The sequence below is a fragment of the Diceros bicornis genome, chromosome 21 (assembly GCF_020826845.1).
Source record: "Diceros bicornis minor isolate mBicDic1 chromosome 21, mDicBic1.mat.cur, whole genome shotgun sequence".
Taxonomy (NCBI): domain Eukaryota; kingdom Metazoa; phylum Chordata; class Mammalia; order Perissodactyla; family Rhinocerotidae; genus Diceros; species Diceros bicornis.
In genome coordinates, this window is record NC_080760.1 from 57310660 (window position 1) to 57333335 (window position 22676).

Sequence of the window (22676 nt, forward strand, 5' to 3'; positions counted from 1 at the left end):
ACACAGGTCACCTTCCAGCACAATGTTGACCTCTGCACATCAACCTTACTTTCCAGAATGAATTCTAGTATGTTTACTTCCCAATTTAATGACTTAATAGTCATCTGAACCGTTTGCTTTGCTAGTAACATTTAGACCTTCTTACTTGACTTTCATTATGCCATCCTATCCAACATAAAAGGAACAATTGCTAAATTGTTTCCCACATTTATCACATTAAAAATGTCTTTCTTAGAAAACCTTTTTGATATGAATAAAGTACCTTTCAGATTCACCATTTACAGGGGGTTTCTCTCCCACGAGTTCGATGATGCAGTGTGAGTTGTGAGCTCTGGCTGAAGGCTTTTCCACATCCATGGTGCTTATAGAGCTTCTCCCCAGCATGAATTTTCTGATGTTCAATGAATTGTGAAGTGGGACTGAAAGGTTTTCCACATTCATCACACCCAAAGGACTTCTCACTAGTGTGAATCATCCAATGCAGAACGAGGTTTGCGGCATGGCTGAAAGCTCTGCTACGTCCATCACACACAGAGTGCTTCTCTCCAGTTAGAATCTGGCCATGTGGCCTAAGGCTGGAGCTGTGAACAAACGCTGGACCACATTTTCTGCATCCACGGGGGTTCTCTCCAGTATGAATTCTCTGATGCTGAGTGAGGGTTGACCTCCGGCTGAAGGCTTGCCCACAATCACTACATTCATAGGGTTTCTCTCCAGTGTGAACTCTCTGGTGTAGGGCGAGTTGTGAGCTCTGACTGAAAGCTTTCCCACATTCAATGCACTGATAGGGTTTCTCCCCAGTGTGAACTCTTCGATGCTGGACAAGAGTTGAACTACAACTAAAGGCTTTGCCGCACTCATTACAAACATAGGGTTTTTCTCCAGTGTGAATCCTTACGTGTTCAGTAAGGTGAGAGTTAAAACCAAAGGATCTGCCGCATTCATTACATACATAGGGTTTCTCTCCAGCCCAGTATGAACCCTATGATGGAGAAAAAGGCTTGGACTTTGACCGAAGGCCTTCCCACACTGATTACATTCATGGGGTCTCTCGCCAGTGTGAATTCTCTGATGCTGTGTTAATTGTGGGCTCTGGCTGAAAGCTTTTCCACATTCATTACATTTGTAAGGTTTCTCTCCTGTGTGAATTACACGATGTTGAAGAAGAGTTGAGCTTCGACTGAAAGCCTTCCCACATTCACTACACCCAAAAGGTTTTTCTCCAGTATGAATTCTCTGATGGAGGAGGAAGTAGGAATTGAGACCAAAAGTGTTCCCACATTCATTACATTTAAATGGTTTATTTCCAGGGTGAACTCGATGGTGCATAAGAAGGCTTGAGCTATGACTAAAGGCTTGGCCACACTGACCACATTCATAAGGTTTTTCTCCACTGTGACTTCTCTGATGTCTAGTTAGGTCTGAATTATATTTGAAGGTTTTGCTGCATGTTTCACATGTAAAGTCTCTCTATCCTGTTTGATTTCTTTGAAGTCTAACAACATTTTGGTTCAGATTCAAGTTTCTATCAAATGCCCCACTCTCCTGGGTTTTTTCTCCTGGAGAGCTTTCCCTACACACAACAGTTTCTTTCCTAAAACCTCTCTTGTGAAGATGGGTTTTCCTCAAATTCTGCCCATCAGAATTTCCCAGGTGTCCTTCTAGTTGACCCTTACAGTCCCAAGCTTCCTGCACCTTGGGTGCCTGTGGATTACCCCTTGAGAATCTTCTTGCTATCAATTCTGGGGTTTTTACTTCTTCAGAACACTTCTGGTTTAGAATGAATACTTCCTTCTCAGTCCCAGTCTCAGAATCTGTTACACAAAGCATAAACGAATTACTAGAGAAAACCATCTATCAGGAACAATATCCATAATGTGTTAAAAGCTCCTATACATTGTCATGCAAAAGGTAGACACTCCAATAGAAAAATAAGTGGCAGGCAGAATTCAGAAGTAAAGATGGAAGGGCCGGCCCCGTGGCTTAGTGGTTAAGTGCGCGCGCTCCGCTGCTGGCGGCCCGGGGTTCGGATCCCGGGCGCGCACCGAGGCACTGCTTCTCCAGCCATGCTGAGGCCTCGTCCCACTACAGCAACTAGAAGGATGTGCAGCTATGACATACAACTATCTACTGGGGCTTTGGGGGAAAAAATAAATAAATAAAATTATTAAAAAAAAAAAAAGAAGTAAAGATGGCCAATCAACAGGATAAAAATATTTAAACTCATTAGTAATTAAAGAAATAGAAATTAAGACAAATTATTATTTTTCACCTATAAAACTGGCAATTAATCCACTCAACAAAACAGAAGGCCAGGCATGTGCTAGGTAAGGAATATCACAGTGAGGAAGACAAATACAGTCTCTGACCTCATGAAGCTTACGTTCTGTTCAGATAGACAGATAATTAAGCAAGTAAATTTTTAACAAGGACGATAAACCATGTGACATGGGAATTACATGGAAATATGTGAAAATACATCATGGGCTCCAAGCTAGTCTACGTGGTGAGAGAAGACCTCTGGGAAGAAGTGAGGTTTAAGCTAAAACCTGAAGATGACAGTTAACAGTGGCAGACACGAGGGCCTGGATGTGATGTATGACAAACTCAGGTTCAAAAATTAAAAGAAACTCACTATGGACAGAGCAAGAAGTGTGAGGAGAGAGCAGCAAGATGGGGAAGGCAACAGATCACGAAGACACTAAAACTCAAGAACTTTAGACTTTATTCTAAATACTTAAAAAAAATAGTACCCAGAGTGACGTCAGCATCATGGCGGAGTGAGCTTTCCCGTGAATTCTTCCCCCACAAGATACAATAAAAGCAACAGCCACAGACCAACAACGGAATCCTAGACAGTGAAAAGCTAGAGCAGAGGGATCCATACTGCCGCACATCTGAGAGCGGACCGTTCTGGGCCCCCAGAGGAAGTGGGGAGAGGTAAGGAGAACTCCGCTCCCTCCCCAACAGATCAGCGATCCGGTCCGCACGGCTCCCAGAGAGGGGGGAGGGGCGGCCCTCGGCGGGAAACTGTAGCTCTTCGGGCTCTCTCAGCCAGTGGGAAACTCCCGCACAGAGGGCTCAGAGGAGCCACAGGGCTACCATCAACATCTGAGCACCCCAGAGAGCGGATAACGAGGGGCAAACGAGAAGCCTCCCACGTCAGGGACCCAGAGGGCAAAAGAGAGCTCCCCCCTCCCCGCAACCCGGAGTCTGCAGCTCGACCAGATCTAGCGATCCGAGGCAAACCTGATCAAACTGGACTGGACCCGTGGATCGCAGTGGGGAAACAAAACAAAACAAAACAAAACAAAACTGCGGATCGCAGCAGAAAAACTGGGGCAGAGCGCAGGGGGCTTAGACTACACAGCCCTTTACCACCAGACAGTGGCGGCAGGTGGAAATTGCAACCAGAGACTTCCAGGATGAGGAAAATCAAAACCAACACAGGAACCACAATGCAAAAATATATGAAATCACCAGACCAGAAACAAAATGACAAGCACCCAGAAATCAACCCCGAAGACACAGAAATCCATAAACTAAATGACAGAGATTTCAAAATAGCTATCATAAAAACACTCAACGAAATACGAGACAACACAGACAAACAATTAAATGAGATTAGGAGTTTCTTCACAAAAGAGATTGAAATCATAAAGAAAAACCTATCAGTGCTGATGGAGATGAAGAACACAATGGAGGAGATAAAGGAGAATCTGGAATCTTTAAAGAACAGAGCTGACAATATGGAGGAAAGAATTAGTACTTTAGAGGATAGGAATACAGATATACCCCAGATGGAAGAAGAGAGAGAACTAAGACTAAAAAGAAATGAAGAAAGACTCCGAGAAACATCGGACTCTATTAGAAAATGTAACATAAGAATTATAGGTATTCCTGAGGGAGAGGAGAGGGAAAGAGGAACAGAGAGCCTATTCAAGGAAATAATAGCTGAAAATTTCCCAAATCTGGGGAAGGAGCAGGAAATACCAGTAAGCGAAGCCAACAGGACGCCTATATATATTAACAGACAAAGGCCTTCACCACGACACCTAGTGGTAAGGCTAGCCAGGGTCAACGACAAAGAAACAATATTAAGGGCAGCTAGACAAAAACAAAAAATAACGTACAAAGGAACTCCCATCAGGCTCTCAGCGGATTTCTCAACAGAAACTTTTCAGGCTAGAAGAGACTGGAATGATATATTCAAAATACTAAAAGACAAAAACTTTCAGCCAAGAATACTCTATCCAGCAAAAATATCCTTCAAATATGATGGAGAAATAGTAACTCTCCCAGATAAACAAAAGCTAAGGGAGTTCATGGCCACGAGACCCCCACTACAAGAAATACTCAAGAAGGCCCTCAGGCCTGAAAAAAAGAAGAGAAAGGGAACACAAAGCTTGGAGTAAGGAGAAAAGTAGGTAGACAAAATCAGAGAAATAGTAGATCTTTACCGGAATAGGTTAGCAACCACTTAAATACTAAACTCAAAGATCAAAGGAAGAAATTCACCAAAAATAAATTTAACCTCATCACTGTAAACACACAGCCACAACACAAGATAGAATAAGGTATAACAAGAGCAACTTAGAAGGGGAAGAGGAAAGTGACTGAATTGACTTAGTATAAGGAAATAGGAGGCTATCAGATAATGGACTATCTCATACACAAGATTTTTTGCCCAAACCTCAAGGTAACCACTAAACAAATAATCAAATTAAAACCACATATGATAAACAAAGAGAAAACTAGAAGAATCATAAGACAGAACAACCAAACTGAATTGGCAGTCCAAAACAAATGGGACAAGAAACAAAGGAAATGCAAAAGAACCAGAAAATAAATGACAAAACAGCAACATTCAGCCCTCATATTTCAATAATTACCCTAAATGTAAATGGATTGAACTCTCCAATCAAAAGATACAGAGTGGCAGGATGGATTAAAAAGCAAGACCCAACAATATGCTGCCTTCAGGAAACACATCTTAGCACTAAAGACAAGCACAGGCTCAGAGTGAAAGGATGGAAGACAATACTCCAAGCTAATGGCAAACAAAAGAAAGCAGGTGTTGCCATACTCATATCAGACAAAGTAGACTTCAAGATAAAACAGGTTAAGAAAGACAAAGAAGGGAAATATATAATGATAAAAGGGACACTCCATCAAGAAGACATATCACTTATAAATATATATGCACCCAACATAGGAGCACCAATGTACATAAAACAACTATTAACAAACCTAAAAGGAGAAATCAACAACAATACAATAATAGTAGGGGATCTTAACACCCCACTTACAGCAATGGATAGATCATCCAGACAAAAAGTTAATAAAGAAATATTAGACTTAAATGAAAAACTGGACGAGATGGACCTAGTAGACATATACAGAGCACTCCACCCAAAAACAGCTGACTACACATTCTTCTCAAGCGCGCATGGAACATTCTCTAGGATAGACCATATGTTGGGAAACAAAGCAAGCCTCAATAAATTTAAGAAGATTGAAATCATAACAAGCATCTTTTCAGACCATAAGGCTATGAAACTGGAAATGAACCAGGAAAAAAAAACTGGGAATGTGACAAAAATGTGGAGATTAAACAACATGCTACTGAACAACCGATGGATCACTGATGAAATTAAAGGAGAAATCAAAAACTATCTGGAAACAAACGAAAATGATAACATGCCATATCAAACCATATGGGATGCAGCAAAAGCGGTCCTGAGAGGGAAACTCATAGCGATACAAGCCCACCTTAACAAACAAGAAAAAGCCCTAATAGGCAACCTTAAATTACACCTAACAGAACTAGAAAAAGAAGAACAAACAAAGCCCAAAGCCAGCAGAAGGAGAGAAATAATAAAAATCAGAGCAGAAATAAATGATATTGAGACCAAAAAAACAGTAGAAAGGATTAATGAAACAAAGAGTTGGTTCTTCGAGAAGATAAACAAAATAGACAAACCCTTAGCCAGGCTAACTAAGAAAAAAAGAGAAAAGGCTCAAGTAAATAAAATTAGAAATGAAAGAGGAGAAATTACAACGGATACCATGGAAATACAGAGGATTATAAGAGAATACTATGAGAAATTATATGCCAACAAATTGGACAATCTAGAAGAAATGGATAAATTCTTAGACTTATACAACCTCCCAAAATTGAACCAAGAAGAAATGGAGAATCTGAATAGACCAATCACAAGTAAAGAGATTGAAATAGTAATCAAAAACCTCCCAAAAAATAAAAGTCCAGGACCAGATGGCTTCTCCAGTGAATTTTACCAAACATTCAAAGAAGATTTAATACCCATCCTCCTCAAACTATTCCAAAAAATAGAGGAAAATGGAACACTTCCTGAATCATTCTATGAGGCCAACATCACCCTGATACCAAAACCAGACAAAGACAATACAAAGAAAGAAAATTACAGGCCAATATCGCTGATGAACATTGATGCAAAAATCCTCAACAAAATATTGGCAAACCGAATACAACAATATATTAAAAAGATCATACACCATGATCAAGTGGGATTTATACCAGAGACGCAGGGATGGTTCAACATCCGCAAATCAATCAACGTGATACATCACATCAACAAAACAAAGAATAAAAACCACATGATCGTCTCAATAGACGCAGAGAAGGCATCTGACAAGATACAACATCCATTTATGATAAAAACTCTCAATAAAATGGGAATAGAAGGAAAGTACCTCAACATAATAAAGGCCATATATGACAAACCCACAGCTAACATCATACTCAATGGGGAAAGACTGAAAGCCATTCCTCTGAGAACAGGAACGAGGCAGGGCTGCCCACTCTCACCACTCCTGTTCAACATAGTACTGGAGGTTTTGGCCAGAGCAATTAGGCAAGAAAAAGGAATAAAAGGAATCCAAATAGGTAACGAAGAAGTGAAACTCTCACTATTTGCAGATGACATGATTGTATATATAGAAAACCCTAAAGAATCTGTTGGAAAACTATTAGAAACAATCAACAACTACAGCAAAGTTGCAGGGTACAAAATCAATCTACAAAAATCAGTTGCATTTCTATATGCTAATAATGAACTAACAGAAAGAGAGCTCAAAAAGATAATACCATTTACAATTGCATCAAAAAGAATAAAATACCTAGGAATAAATCTTACCAAGGAGGTGAAGGACCTATACAATGAGAACTACAAGACATTATTGAGGGAAATCCACGATGACATAAAGAAATGGAAAGATATCCCATGCACGTGGATTGGAAGAATAAACATAGTTAAAATGTCTATATTACCTAAAGCAATCTACAGATTCAATGCAATCCCAATCAGAATCCCAATGACATTCTTCACAGAAATAGAAAAAAGAATACTAAAATTTATATGGGGCAACAAAAGACCCCGAATAGCTAAAGAAATCCTAAAGAAAAAGAACAAAGCAGGAGGCATCACAATTCCTGACTTCAAAACATACTACAAAGCAATAGTAATCAAAACAGCATGGTACTGGTACAAAAACAGACACACAGATCAATGGAACAGAATTGAAAGCCCAGAAATAAAACCACACATATACGGACAGCTAATTTTCGACAAAGGTGCTAAGAACATGCAATGGAGAAAGGAAAGTCTCTTCAATAAATGGTGTTGGGAAAACTGGACAGCCACATGCAAAAGAATGAAAGTGGACCATGTGCTATCGCCATTCACAAAACTTAACTCAAAATGGATCAAAGACCTGAAGGTGAGACCTGAAACTATAAAACTCATAGAAGAAAATATAGGCAACACACTATTTGACATTGGTTTTAAAGGAATCTTTTCGGATGACATGCCTACCCAGACTAGGGAAACTAAAGAAAAAATAAACAAGTGGGACTTTATCAGACTAAAGAGCTTTTATAAGACAAATGAAACCAGAATCAAGATGAACAAACAACCAACCAGCTGGGAGAGAATATTTGCAAAACATACATCTGACAAGGGGTTGATCTCCATAATATATAAAGAACTCACACAATTGAACAACAAAAAAACAAACAACCCGATCAAAAAATGGGCAGAGGAAATGAACAGACACTTCTCCAAGGAAGATATACAGATGGCCAATAGGCACATGAAAAGATGCTCAACATCACTAATCATCAGGGAAATGCAAATCAAAACAACACTAAGATACCACCTCACGCCCGTTAGAATGGCTATAATCACCAAGACAAAAAACAACAAATGTTGGAGAGGATGTGGAGAAACAGGAACCCTCATACACAGCTGGTGGGAATGCAAATTGGTGCAGCCTCTATGGAAAACGGTATGGAGATTCCTCAAAGAATTAAAAATAGAGATGCCCTATGATCCAGCCATCCCATTACTGGGAATCTATCCAACGCACCTGAAATCAACAATCCAAAGAGGCTTATGCACCCCTATGTTCATTGCAGCATTATTCACCATAGCCAAGAAGTGGAAGCAACCTAAGTGTCCCTCGACTGACGATTGGATTAAGAAAATGTGGTATATATATACAATGGAATACTACTCAGCCATAAAAAAAGACAAAATCGTCCCATTTGCAACAACATGGATGGGCCTGGAGCGTATTATGTTAAGTGAAATAAGCCAGAAAGAGAAAGACAAACACTGTATGATCTCACTCATATGTGGAATATAAACCAACACATGGACAGAGAAAACTGGACTGTGGTTACCCGGGAAGTGGGGGTGGGGGGTGGGCACAAGGGGTGAAGGGAGTCATATATGGGGTGATGGACAAACAAAAATGTACAACCCAAAATTTCACAATGTTAGAAACCATTAAAACATCAATAAAAAAAAAATAGCCATTTTTAGAGGTACACAGCTGCTCAAAAAAAAAAAAAAAATAGTACCCAGTGTTGATGAGAATTGAAGAAACAATCACTGTCTTTTTCTGTTGGTAGGACTATAAATAAATATGACTTTTTAAAGAGAAAGTTGGAAATAGGTACCAAAAGAATTGATATATGACATATTCTCTGTCCCAAAAGTATGCTTCTAGGAGTTATTCCTAAGTGCACAGTCATATGCACAAAGAGATGGTGACTCAAACAGTCACTGAAGAGCCCTTTTTAATTGTGAGGAAACAAGAAACAACCCAAATGTCCAAAAAATGGGGGATTGTTAAACTGGTTATAGACTACTCATATAATGGAACACCATTCTGCCATTAAAATCATATAGTAGAACAACATATAATTAAAAGTCCACGATCTATTATAAAGTAAAAATCATGTTCTCAAATTATATATACTGCATAAACCAAGATTTAAAAATATATATGTAAGACAGGTGCTGTTTCTTCCTTGCATGTTTAGTACCAGTTGGTGAAGCCATCTGGGCTTGGCATTTTCTCTGAGGAAGGGTTTTAAATTGCTGAGTCAATTTTTTTAATACTTACAGGATTACGTAGTTAACCTTTTCTTGTGTCAATTTTGATACATTGTACTTTTCTAGGGTACTTATACATTTTATCTTTTTTTTTAATGATTATTTCTGCCCTTTTTTTTTTGTGAGGAAGATCAGCCCTGAGCTAACATCCATGCTAATCCTCCTCTTTTTGCTGAGGAAGACCAGCTCTGAGCTAACATCTATTGCCAATCCTCCTCCTTTTTTTTTTCCCCAAAAGCCCCAGTAGATAGTCGTATGTCATAGTTGCATATCCTTCTAGTTGCTCTATGTGGGACACGGCCTCAGCATGGCCGGAGAAGTGGTGGGTCAGTGCGCACCTGGGATCCGAACCCGGGCCACCAGTATCGGAGCACACACACTTAACCGCTAAGCCACGGGGCCGGCCCTATACATTTTATCGGTTTTTTTAAAATAATTTTATTTATTTATTTATTTTTTTCCCCAAAGCCCCAGTAGATAGTTGTATGTCATAGTTGCACATCCTTCTAGTTGCTGTATGTGGGATGCGGCCTCAGCATGGCCGGAGAAGCGGTGCGTCAGTGCGCACCCGGGATGCGCACCCGGGATCCGAACCCGGGCCGCCAGCAGCAGAGCACGTGCACTTCACCACTAAGCCACGGGGCTGGCCCTACATTTTATCTTAATGTTCAAAATTTTTGGCACAAATGTGGTCAAAGTATCTTTTTATCATATGTCTGTAGTATGTGTGTTGATGCCTCCTTTTTCATTTTGGTTATTTGTTCCTTTTCTCTTTAATTCTTGATCAGTTACATCTAGAAAATAGAAAGAGGTGATATATGCCCCAATTCCTTTTGTGAGGTTAATTCAACTTTGATACCAAAACTTGACAACAGCAATATGAGAAAGGAAAATTTCAGGCCAATCTCACTCAAAATTACAGACGCAAAAACCCTAAATAAAACATTAATAAATCAAAACCAGTAATACATAACAAGGATAACAAGTTGGGTTTATTCCAGGAATGCAAGTTTAGTAAAAATCAATCAGTGTAACTCACTACACTTATAGAAAAGGGGAGAAAAATCATATGATTGTCTCAACAGATGCAGAAAGAATTTTTGATAAAATTCAACACTGATTTCTCATTAAAACAAACCCCCGAACTCTTAGAGAACTATGACCAGAAGGAAACTTCCTTAATATAAGATTGGTATCTACAAAAACACCTACAACAGACACTATACTTCCTGGTGAACGTGGAAGTTTCCACTAGAGGTTGGGTATGTCTGCCATCACTTTCTATTTGGTATTGTCCGGGCCAGACCAGAGCAATAAGACAAAAAGAAATACAACAGTCAAAGATTAGAAAGAAAGAAATGAAATCATCATTCACAGGTAAATTACCAGAATTAATAATAGTTTATCAAGTTTGCTGAATAAAAAAATCAAAGTATTAGTTACATTTCTATGTACAAAAAGTAGTTAAAAATAAATAGGTAGAAAATTACAATGAAAAGATATCATTTAAGCCCAAATAGGAAACCACCCAAATGCCCATCAACAGCAGAATGGATGACTAAATAACGGCAAACCCACGGAAGAGATTACACAACAGTGAGAATGAATGAACCACAAGAGCACACAACAGCACGGACAAATCTTACAAATGTAATTTTGAGTGAAAGAAGCCAGACACGAAAGAATATGTGCTATATAAATTCCATTTATACAAAGTTCAAAACCAAGCAAAACTTAGTAGCTACCCTGGGGGGCAGTAGTGACCAGAAGTGGCATAAAGGGGGCTTCTGGGGTGCTGCTAATGTTTTGTCTCTTAATCTGGTGGTTACGTGGCTGGGTCCGATTCATGAAAATTCAGTAAGCGATACAGTTACAAGTCGTGTGCTTTTATGTATGTATATTACATTTCAATAAAAAGTATTTTTAAAGAAAAAAATTAATATACTGCCCTGACTGTAATATATAGGACAAATAAAAGTAATTTACAAACAAACAAAACAAACAGAGAGAAAGAGAGAGATACCATCTATATTAGCATAGAAAAAACATCAGACACCTAGGAGTAAATCTAATCAAAGAGATAAAAGACCTTCTCACAGAAAAATGATCATTATTGAGTGAAATTAAAGAGGACCTAGGTAAATAAAGAGATATAACATGTTCATGGATTGGGGTATTCAGATTGTAAAGATATCCATTTCTCCCCAAATTGATTTAATGCAACCTTGACCAAAAGCCCAACTATTTTTTTGTTTTTTTGACAAGCTGATTCTAAAATTAATATGGAAACGCAAAGGGTCAAGTATAGGTAAGATACCAATGTGGACAGACAGACAAGGAGGTGGAAGACTAGCTTTCCTGGATATCAAGACTGGTCAATCAAGACTGGTCAATGACAGACAACGGAACGATGGAGAATAAATTAAATCCACGCGCTCTCCTGGCTTCACAGAGCAGGCACCTCCCCATGACCGGCACCAAGGGCTACTTCCTCACTGGTCAAGAGCTCGGACTGCGAAGTCAGGCCCAGCTGGGGCAAACGCTCATCCACTTTAAGCTACACTTTTCTCTTTCAGAAATAAGTGATAATAATTTTCTTTAAAATTCTTACGTAAATAAGATTTGAAATTTTTAACATGAAATAAAAAACACATACACTACAAGAAGATGCGAAAATGTACATTTCTCAGTTTGAAAAAGCATTACCTGAAACATGAGATTAAAATAAAGAAAATCTCTATGGAAAATTAAATGCCCTTAAAAGTGGCTTTGTTTTTTATGCCCCTGGTAAGGGCACCATTACCAGACAATCTGAAAATGAAACATAGATATGGTACTTTTTAATCCATGTGAAGACCTGGACTTTTATACCAAAACAACTAAAACTGCTTATATTTCTTAAAATGGGTTTAATAATAACAACAAAGTGACCCTTATCTAAACTGGGACTAACTGTATGGAAATGCAGCACGAACATGGGTTACTAGTAAATGTAATATAATTTTTTAAATAAAAATACAAATGACCCTTTTGAGTGGAGTCTTATTACAAAGGAATTCCAACAATATTGTAAAATGCTGTAGACCAATAAACTTTGTCCACTTGATCTGAGTACAATATAAAGATTTATACAATTTTTAAACAATTGATGTTTAGTGATTCTTAAGGTTAATTTTGCATTATATTTTGCTAGTAATGTGGGTTTTTTTTCGTGTCATTCATAAATGATTTGGGAATCTTAAGACTATTTCAAAACTGAGATAATAAATGCTGATATTTCTATAAAAATTTTTAAACAGAGTTCAACCGTAAAGCTCCTTGTTATGAAAGTTAAAAGAAAAACTGGCAAAAAACCCCACCATTTTTCACATCATTTTTCCTATGTTCTGCTTTTAGCAATCGTACAAATTCCCTGTTAAACGCTAGGTTCCTCCCTGATGTCTTACTTTAACGTAAATACAAGTTTAAAAATAGGTCTCACGCTGTCACAAACACTTGACCTCCTTTCTTGAGACCCCTCGGGTAACAACGTTGCACGCGGCAGGTCCCTGACCCCGCAGAGGCTGCGCCGCCGCGGCCCGGTCCCGCGCGGGTGACCTCAGCCACCGTCCCGCGCGTCCCGACAGGCCCAGCAGAGCCTCCGCGCTCACGTCACCGCCGGCCCTGAACTCGGGGAACGCACCCCGCACCGGCCGGGCGCAGCCAGGCGCCACCCGCCGCGGCCCAGGCTCTGCGGCCACCGGGGCCCCGCGGTGGGACAGCGCATGTCAGGTGAAACCACTCAGAGCAGGACGGGAGGAGGCCGGAGGACGCTAACGCACGTCCCTGTGACCACAGCCTGGACACAGTCCACGTGCAGGCACTGCCAGAGCCCCGCAGAGAAGATCAGAAGGCACAAGGACACGGACAAGAGCGTGCCTGTGGTTCCCCAGGAGACACCGCTCGGTGCTGAGAACTCCTCTCCCTGCATCCAACGCCCATCAGGTTCAGCCTAGGCACCCTGCCCCCAACAGACTCTGGGGAGTTTGGGGTAATTACTGTCAAAGCAGGACGCCTGCGCTCACCACTGCTCTTTTGCAGGAGAAAACCCAGCAGAATCACCTTTTCCCACGCGACTGAAAGGGATGCCCACGTGGCTCGGACACCCGGCCACCCTGCGGGCGCTGCCTCTCTGTCAGGGGTACCATCGCACCTACACTGTCTCCGGCGCAGCACCATCCTTCCTTAGGACCCATCCTCCTTCCACCGGCCCAGACAGGGCTCCAAGTCTTCCCATGAGCCCTGAGGGGAGCCCATGATGTCAGATCCCACCTGCGATGATCCAGGTGACAACTGGACAGCAGAGCTACACCACACTGGGCATCTTGTTCTACGTGTGGCACTAACCATATATAACAGCCTAATTCCACTACAAGTTTAGAATAGCTCAATCAACACTTTAGTCAAAATTACCACAAAACAGTGGCTATTGGAACCACGGTTTTATAAAACTATTCAGCTCTTAATTTTTCTCTAGCCAGTAAAGACATACGTGTCCTCAATAAAATGTACTGCACACCAATGGAACTTTCTGGTGACTATGATGTTTGTTTGTTTTTTTAATTTTATTTATTTATTTTTTTACCCCCAAAGCCCCAGTAGATAGTTGTGTGTCATAGCTGCACATTCTTCTAGTTGCTGTATGTGGGACGCGGCCTCAGCATGGCCGGAGAAGCGGTGCGTCGGTGCGCGCCGGGATCCGAACCCCGGGCTGCCAGCAGCGGAGCGCGCGCACTTAACCGCTAAGCCACGGGGCCGGCCCCACGATGATGTTTTATATCTTGCTGGAGGTTTGGTTTACATGGATGTGTCTATTTATTAAAATTCAGCAAATTTACACTTAAGATTTGTACATGTCACTTATGTAAATTTTACCTCAAAAGAAAAAACTGAAGAAATACTTGTCTCCCGATAATGATACACACGTATGAAAAGGAAGTGAACTGATGTCTGCGACTTACTTTGAAAAGCAGCAACAGATTACGTGGATGGAGGGATGTGTGAACACATGGGAGTCAAGCACAGGCAAACATTAGAGGCAGGATCCAGGGGCAGGCATACAAGTGTTCACTGTAAAATTCTTTCAACTTTGATATATCTTTGAAAAGTTTCATAATAAGATGTTGGGGGGAAAGCATTGCATATAAATTTTAGAGAATCCAGAACCTATGTGTGATTGACAGGTCACAGTAAAAAGAAAATTTTGGCCAGCTGCATCAGATTGAATGTTAGGACCTATCGGAACTCAAAAGCAAATTATACTAAGTAACATTATAGTAGTACTAGTAGTAATAATCGTTTGCTTGCATTTAACAGGAATATTGACAGAATGTTACTTAAGTCCACATCAATAAAAAAATCCCAAAGAAGTTCACTATACTAAAATATTGGCTAAGTGATAGATAACATGTAAATAAAATAAACTACATGAAGATGAAAATAGATTAGAAGAAACATTATGGAACCTTTACAAAACTCAAGCATCTAAATGGGTAATTGTGGAGAAGGGCATAGATCCCTCTCCCCACCCCAACCTAGAAGGAAATATAAAATCATAAACTTGGATTTTAATATCATGTCTCAGTAGAAACACAGTTTAGTTCTGAATCTTCTCATGTCTTCACAAAGCCATAAAGAATAACAGGGAGTACAGACAAAAAAGAGCAACCCAACTTCCCTACACCAATGAAAAATCATCAGAAAAATGTTGTCATGACGCAAAAGGAAATGGTAACCTAACATGCCAACATGAATTAAAAAACAAACAAAAACTTGAAGCTATGAAGGACTTCACAAGCAGAAATACCAGAACTCAACAGACAGCTAGACTCTAGGAGGTGAGGGCCAGACAGGAGGCAGAGAACAGACTGACAGAGTGGGAGGGGGAGGGGAAAGAAAAAAATGTTTAGTGAAGGACTGCAGGGAGAACAGACACCACACCAAACAAAGATAAAGAAATAAATTTTTAAAGGATTGGAGAGAAAATGATAGATGTAGAGACAGATAAAGTCTCCAAAGAGCACTAAATAAATGGAACAGGACAAACAGACCTATAATTCAAGAATGCTTTTCTGAAATGAAATGCCTGAATCTACATACTGAGAGGGCAAACTAAACACCAGGGCAAACTGACCCAGAACAATAAACACTGAGGCATGCCCTAACAAAGTCAGTGGGCTTTAAAGATAAAGAATTTGGCGGAGCATCCAGGTGAAGAGGCCAATTCATTTAGAAGGGAAAGGAGACAGGTTGGTGTCAGTGACATTTGATGCCAGAAGATGGTGGAATAAGACCTCCAACTTATTTATGGAAAGAAAATGTGAGCCAAGGATTTTACATCCAGTCAGGCGGTCTTTTAAGCATAAAGGCCACATATGGCTTCTGCCTCTGAGTATGATGGGCAAAGATGCTACTGGACAACCTCCCCGACCCACTGCAGAAAATGGCCATAAAACCTGGACATAACACAAAAAGCAACCATCTGAAGGTAGTGGAGTGAACAGAAGCTGATGTGTGCTGGTGGAGGTGCACACCCACTCAGAGGAGGGGCCCGGGGCATTAGAGTAAGTCCCCTTCCATCGCTCGCAGCCTGAGGCTAAGGGCAGCCTTGCCATGTGCAGAGGCAGGTGCAGAGGCAGGGGCACAGGTGGAAAAACACACAGCATTTGCGGCCTGGGGAGCCAGAAACGAGAGGCCAGGTACCGTGAACTCTAAAGATAATGGAGGATTCCTGGAAAGGAAAGAGCCAGAAAGGGGCACCCCAAACTCTTTCCACCCACATCTCTGACTGATGCCTGAACCACATGCACAGGACAGACTCAAAGCAGCCCAGCTAAGAACAAAAGGCCTGAAGACACCACAGAGGCTGCATGGGAAACAAAGTTTTCAGTGCAAGCCCAGCCATGAAAAGTAGCTTAAATAAAGAGAGTAATGCTCATCAGAGAAAAATAACAGAATCCAGAATCTCCGCTCCAAAATTAGCCAACACACAAAGAACCAAGAAAATGCAACATTTTCATGAGAAAAGAAAATCAACCAAGTTGGACCCTGAAATGAACCAGATGTTGGAATTAACAGACAAGGATTTTAAAGCAACTATTACAATTATCCTCAACGAAGTAAAACAAAACATGAAAATCTCAGGGAAGTGAGAAGTCTCAGCAGAGAAATATAAACAATAAAGAAGAACAAAATGCACATTTTAGAACTCAAAAACACAATTTCTAAATTAAAAAGTTCACTGATGGACTTAAGAGACAAGTGGACATGACAAAGGAAAGAATAAGTGAACTTGAATCTAGATTAATTATCTGAAGTGAAGAACACAGACAAAAAAGACTTTAAAAATAATAAACAGAGCTGTAGGGACCCGTTAGATGACATCAAATAGTCAAACATATGTATAATTGGAATCCCAGAAGGAGACCAGAGAGAGTATAGTGCAGAAAGAAATTTCAAGATATAAAGGCAAAAATTTCCCAAATTTGATTATAAAGACAGAAATTTGCAGAATCAAGATGCTAAACAACAGCAAGAAGAATAACCACAAAGAAGCCCATATGGAGGCACATCATAATCAAACTGCTGAAAACCAAACATAAAGAGCACATCTTTTTTGTGTGTGTGTGAGAAAGATTAGCCCTGAGTTAACATCCATTGCCAATCCTCCTCTTTTTGCTGAGGAAGATTGGCCCTGGGCTAACATCCATGCCCATCTTCCTCTACTTTATATGGGCCGCCGCCACAGCATGGCTTGACAAGCAGTGCGTCAGTGCACGCCTGGGATCCGAACCTTTGAACTCTGGGCTACCGAAGTGGAGCACCCGCACTTAACTGCTACGCCACTGGGCCAGCCCCCAAAGAGCACATCTTGAAAGTAGGAGAATGACCTGTTACATCCAGAGAAACAATGATGCAATTAATGGCTGACTCATCATCAAAAACCATGGAGGCCAGGAGAGTGGAACAACATCTTTCAAGTGCTGAGTGAAAAAATGAAACGAAACAAAACAAACCAACCTCTGTGAATCCAGATTTCTATATCCAAAGAAAATATCACTCAAGAATGAAAGGGGGGCCGGCCCGGTGGCACAAGCGGTTAAGTGCATGAGCTCCGCTGCGGCGGCCCAGGGTTCACCAGTTCGGATCCTAGGCGCGCACCGACACACCGCTTGTCGAGCCATGCTGTGGCAGCATCCCATATAAAGTGGAGGAAGATGGGCACGGATGTCAGCTCAGGGCCAGTCTTCCTCAGAAAAAAAAAAGAGGAGGATTGGCATCAGATGTTAGCTCAGGGCTGATCTTCCTCTCACAAACACACACACACAAAAAAGTGTGCATTTTATTGTGTGTAAATTATACCTCAATAAAGGTGATTTAAAAAAAAAGAATGAAAGGAAAATAAAGGCATTTTCATATAAAAGAAAACTAACAGAACTGACGGAGCAGATGAGCACCACAAGAAATGCTAAAGGCAGTTCTTCAGGCTGAAGGGAAATGACACTTGGCAGACACTCAGATCGTCAGAAAGGAATGAAGGGCACTGGACACGAAAAATATTGGGGTAAACGCAAAAGACTATTTTTTGGCCTTTGTTCTCTTAATTTTTTGTAAACTACAAAACTGTTTAAAACTAAACATAACATTTTCTTGTAGAGTTTTAAAAAATACATAGATATATTACATATAACAACGATAACATAAAGGATGGGGAATGGTTGCAAGATTTCTGGATTTTTTGTGAAGTAGGACATAATGAACTGTGAGTAGACTGCAAAAACTAAAGTAGGAATATTTAATCCCTAGGAAAATCACTATAAAACATGCAAAAAGATTACTTAAAAAGCAAATAGGGGGCCGGCCCTGTGGCTTAGCGGTTAAGTGCACACGCTCCGCTGCTGGCGGCCTGAGTTCGGATCCCGGGCGCGCACAGATGCACCACTTCTCCGGCCATGCTGAGGCCACGTCCCACATACAGCAACTAGAAGGATGTGCAACTATGACATACAACTATCTACTGGGGTTTTGGGGGAAAAATAAAAAAAAAAAAAGCAAATAGGAAAATTAAAATGGAATTCTAAAAAACGTTCAAATAACCCAAATAACAGCTAGAGAGAGGAACAGAGGAACACAAAACAGAGGAGATACCTATAAAATAAAAAATAAAATATTATTCACAAATGCCTTTCTGAACCATATCAACAATTATATTAAATATTAATGGGCTACACACTCCAATTAAAAGGCAAGGATCGTCAAGATGGATTAAAAAACAAGACCCAGGGGCCAGCCCAGTGGCATAGCAGTTAAGTTTGCACGTTCTGCTTCAGTGGCCCAGGGTTCACTGGTTCAGATCCTGGGTGCAGACCCACTCACCGCTCATCAAGCCATGCTGAGGTGATGTCCCACATGGAAGAGCTACACCTCTACAACTATGATACATAACTATGTACCAGGGCTTTGGGGAGAAAAAAGAAAAAGAAAAAGGAAGACTGGCAACAGATGTTAGCACAGGGCCAATCTTCCTCAAAAAAACCCAAAAAACAAAAAACAAAACAAGACCCAATTGTGGGCTGTCTACAAGAGATTCACTTGAAGTATAAAGACACAGCTAGGTTGAAATTAAATGGATGGAAAAAGATATACCATGCTAACAGTAAGCATAAGATGGCTGGAGTTGCTATGTTAGTATCAGATAAAATATATTTCAAAACAAAATTTATGACCAGAGATAAAGAGGAATGCTTTATAATGATAATCATAAATGTGAATGACACCAATAACACAGCCCCAAAATACGTGAAAGAGGGCCGGCCCCGTGCCTTAGCGGTCAAGTGCGTGTACTCCGCTACTGGCGGCCCGGGTTCAAATCTTGGGCACGCACTGACGCACCGCTTCTCCAGCCATGCTGAGGCTGCGTCCCACATACAGCAACTAGAAGGATGTGCAACTATGACATACAACTATCTACTGGGGCTTCGGGGAAAAAAAAGGAGGAGGATTGGCGACAGATGTTAGCTCAGAGCCGGTCTTCCTCAGCAAAAAAAACAGGAGGATTAGCATGGATGTTAGCTCAGGGCTGATCTTCCTCACACACACAAAAAAAATACATGAAAGAAACATGGAAAAAATTAAAGGGAGGAACAGGTAACTCCACAATCATACTGGATATTTTAACACCTCTCTCTTAGCAACTGAAAGAGTAACTAGACAAAAAATCAGCAAAGACACAGAGGATGTGAACAATGCCATCAACACCCCCACTCTATTGATATTTATAAACCCCACAACAGCAGTATCTCCATTCTTTTTAAGTTCAAATGATACATTTACCAGGATAGACCAAATTTGGAGTCATAAAACAATAACAAATAAATGTAAAAACAATGAAATCACACAGAGGATGTTCTGGACTGCAATAGAATTAAATTACAAATTAATAACAGTAAGAACTAGGAAACACCAACTATTTGGAAATTAAACACACATGTCTAAATAATCATTGGGTCAAAGAAGAAACAGAAGAAAAATTAGATAATATTTTGAACTAAATGATAATAAAAGTACTACAACATATTAAAAATTTGTGGGATGCATCTAAAGCTGTGCTTAGAGGAAAATTTATAACTTTAATTGCCTATAAGAAATATCTCAAGTCAATGATCAAAGCTTCTACTTTTAGAAACTAAAGGCCTCATATAACCAATTTTGAATGTGCACAAATTGTGGCTATATTATTCATAAGCGCCTTTCTGAGTAAACTACCAGAAGATAGTAACCATCCAACCCAGAGACGATGGAGAAAATTTTGGTAAAAGGACCAGGGGCAAACAATACATTTAGCTGTAGATCTAAGGCACTAACAAAAGAGGGGATACGAGTGAAGAAGTATTATATGCTTTGACAATGTACAAACAATACAATTGACCAAAAATTGGGAGAAAAAGGGAAAGCAGAGCAGTCACTGGTGTCTCAGTAGCTGGAAGTGAAAGTGAACACTTAGAGCTGACAAGTCAAACAGTAGAATCAAGTTCAAAGGTAAACATTAAAAAAACAAAAAGGAATATTATTGACTAAAATTGGCAGATGGAGCAAAAAAGAATATGTTTATTTTACAGGTGAATCTGGTGGAGAACCAATAGCTATTGTCTAAAGAAAGAGGGTAAGAAGGTAGAAAGAGGGAATGAGGCTATTACAAGGTTTAACCACAGAGGAAATCACTAAATGCAAACTTCTCTAATAATCAGAAGAACTGTACATTTTTTAAAGGCAAAGCAAACAAAGCAGTAAGATGAGAGCCTTTACAGCGTGTGCCTATGTTTGCACAAGTATAGGCTGCTGTGTCCGTCTGAGGCTGCCCCCAGGAGCCCAGGGAAGTCAGCATCATTACCCAACCAGCACCCCACTCTGGGGCAGCCCCCAACCTCTCACCTGTCCTGCAGCCGCTCAAGGCCTCCGGTTCCTCAGCTCCCAGAAGATCCAGGACCCACAGCTCTTCACCTTGTTCCAGCTGGAAGATCAGCTCCGGTTTAGGGACAGGGAGTCCTGTTGAGGACACGGCCCTGGGTGAGCTGGTGTGGACCTGGAGCTGGGGCAGGCCACTCCCCGCCGGGTCTTCAAGCCAGGTGAGAAGTGCAGTCTCGGGACCACCCTGGGCAGGTTGGAGGGGAGCTCTCGCGGTGGGGCGGGGTCACAAAGTGTGGGCTTGTTGCGGGAAAAGAAGGGGTTGGTCAGGGGAGGCAGGGGTGAACGCTGAAGTAGAATTCACTCCTCAGTCCTCCCACCCCTAGAGGCACACGTGTGGGCGTGGGCAGCGCGGAGTGAAGTCGCTGGAATCGGGAGCAAGGCAGGCTCTCCCACCGGGAATATGCGGTACCTGGGGACAAGGGGCCGGACCCTCTTCTTTGGGCTCCAAAGTGCGGAAGCAGCCCCTCCTCCCAGCTCCCTAGAGGCCCCCACGCGGGCCAGGCGGAGAGCCTCACCCAGCGAGGCCACGTGCCCGTAGTTCTCCAGCATCACGTCCGTGTACAGCGGCCGCTGGTCCGGGCCCAGCCGCCGCCGCCCCATCGCGCGAGAGAAGTACACGACCACGTCCTGGAAGGTCAGCGGCTCCGCCTCCTGCGACGACAAGTGGCCGCTACCCGGGGCCGCGCCACTGGGCAGACCCGCCGGCCTCTGCGCCATGGGGACCAGCTGAGCCCCAGAGCCCCTCTCGCTGGGGGAGGGAGTGATGCAATCCCAGGCCCCTGTCTTTGCGTGCTAGGACTGTCGCCTTCTCCGGGCGCGGGGCTCACGGCTCCAGGCGAGGGAGGGCAGGGAGCACGGTGAACTCACGGTGAACTCACCGAGGTGCCGCTGCCATCCTGGGGGAGCGGGGTCTCAGGGAAGACTCAGGACCTGAGGACCTGCTGCCCTGGCCTGGGCCTTCCCTAGCGCACCCTCAGGGGAAGGGGACTCACACTCAGCCCCAGTGTCATTAAGTCACTCCACTAACTCCCATGGCCCACGGGTGTAGAGGGGGGCCAGGTGAAGGACGGCAGAAATGGGTTCCTGCAGTGGCCTCTTGCAGCCACGCGTCAAGTCCGCCGTAGAAGTTGCTGGTCAGAGGCAGGTCACTGCAGCACGAGCCAACGCGTGTCCGATAGCCCAGAGGTACACGGAAACTCCCCAGAACCGGCAGAGGAGAGCCCCGGCGGGTGGAAGCTGGCAGCTCCAGTGGGCCACTTTCCCGGGCCAAGCTGGTGCGAAGAGCCGCACCCGGGACAGGCCGCGCAGCCCCCAGCCTGGCCCCACCAAGCGGGAGAGGACGTGGGAGGGCGGACGGGGCCGGCCTTCTCACGCCCTCGTCCCCAGCCCCTTGGGTCGGCCTCCCGCGTCCTCGCCGCCCCTTAGGCCAGGCTGCGGTCGCATCCTCACTCCCCACAGCCTCCCCTCCGGCCTCCTCCACAGCCCTGCGGCCTCGCTGGCTCCGGCCCGCGGGCTCTGGCCGCCAGGACTGCAGGCACAGGGCGCGCGTCTCCCGCGCTCCAGGCCGGTCGGGCCGACCCTCCGCCAAGCAAGTCTCCCCCTAAACCTCGGCGCGGCCGCCCCTCGCCATCGCGACCTCGGCTGGGACCTCCCGAGACTCCGCCTGGACACACCTCGGCCCGCGGGGCCCGCCCCGTCTCCCAGGGAGCCCGCGGGCCGCTCGCGCCC

General features: G+C 42.6%; 1 protein-coding gene across 1 annotated transcript; it reads right to left on the bottom strand.

The window, feature by feature from the left end:
- Nucleotides 1–216: 216 nt before the first annotated feature.
- ZNF251 (zinc finger protein 251) lies at nt 217–22638 on the bottom strand. Its single transcript, XM_058565215.1, is given in 5 exon segments — nt 217–298; nt 300–967; nt 970–1814; nt 20913–21026; nt 21464–22638. Coding segments are annotated over 5 exon segments (1911 nt in total). The 5' UTR covers nt 21666–22638.
- Between the last annotated feature and the right edge of the window lie 38 nt (nt 22639–22676).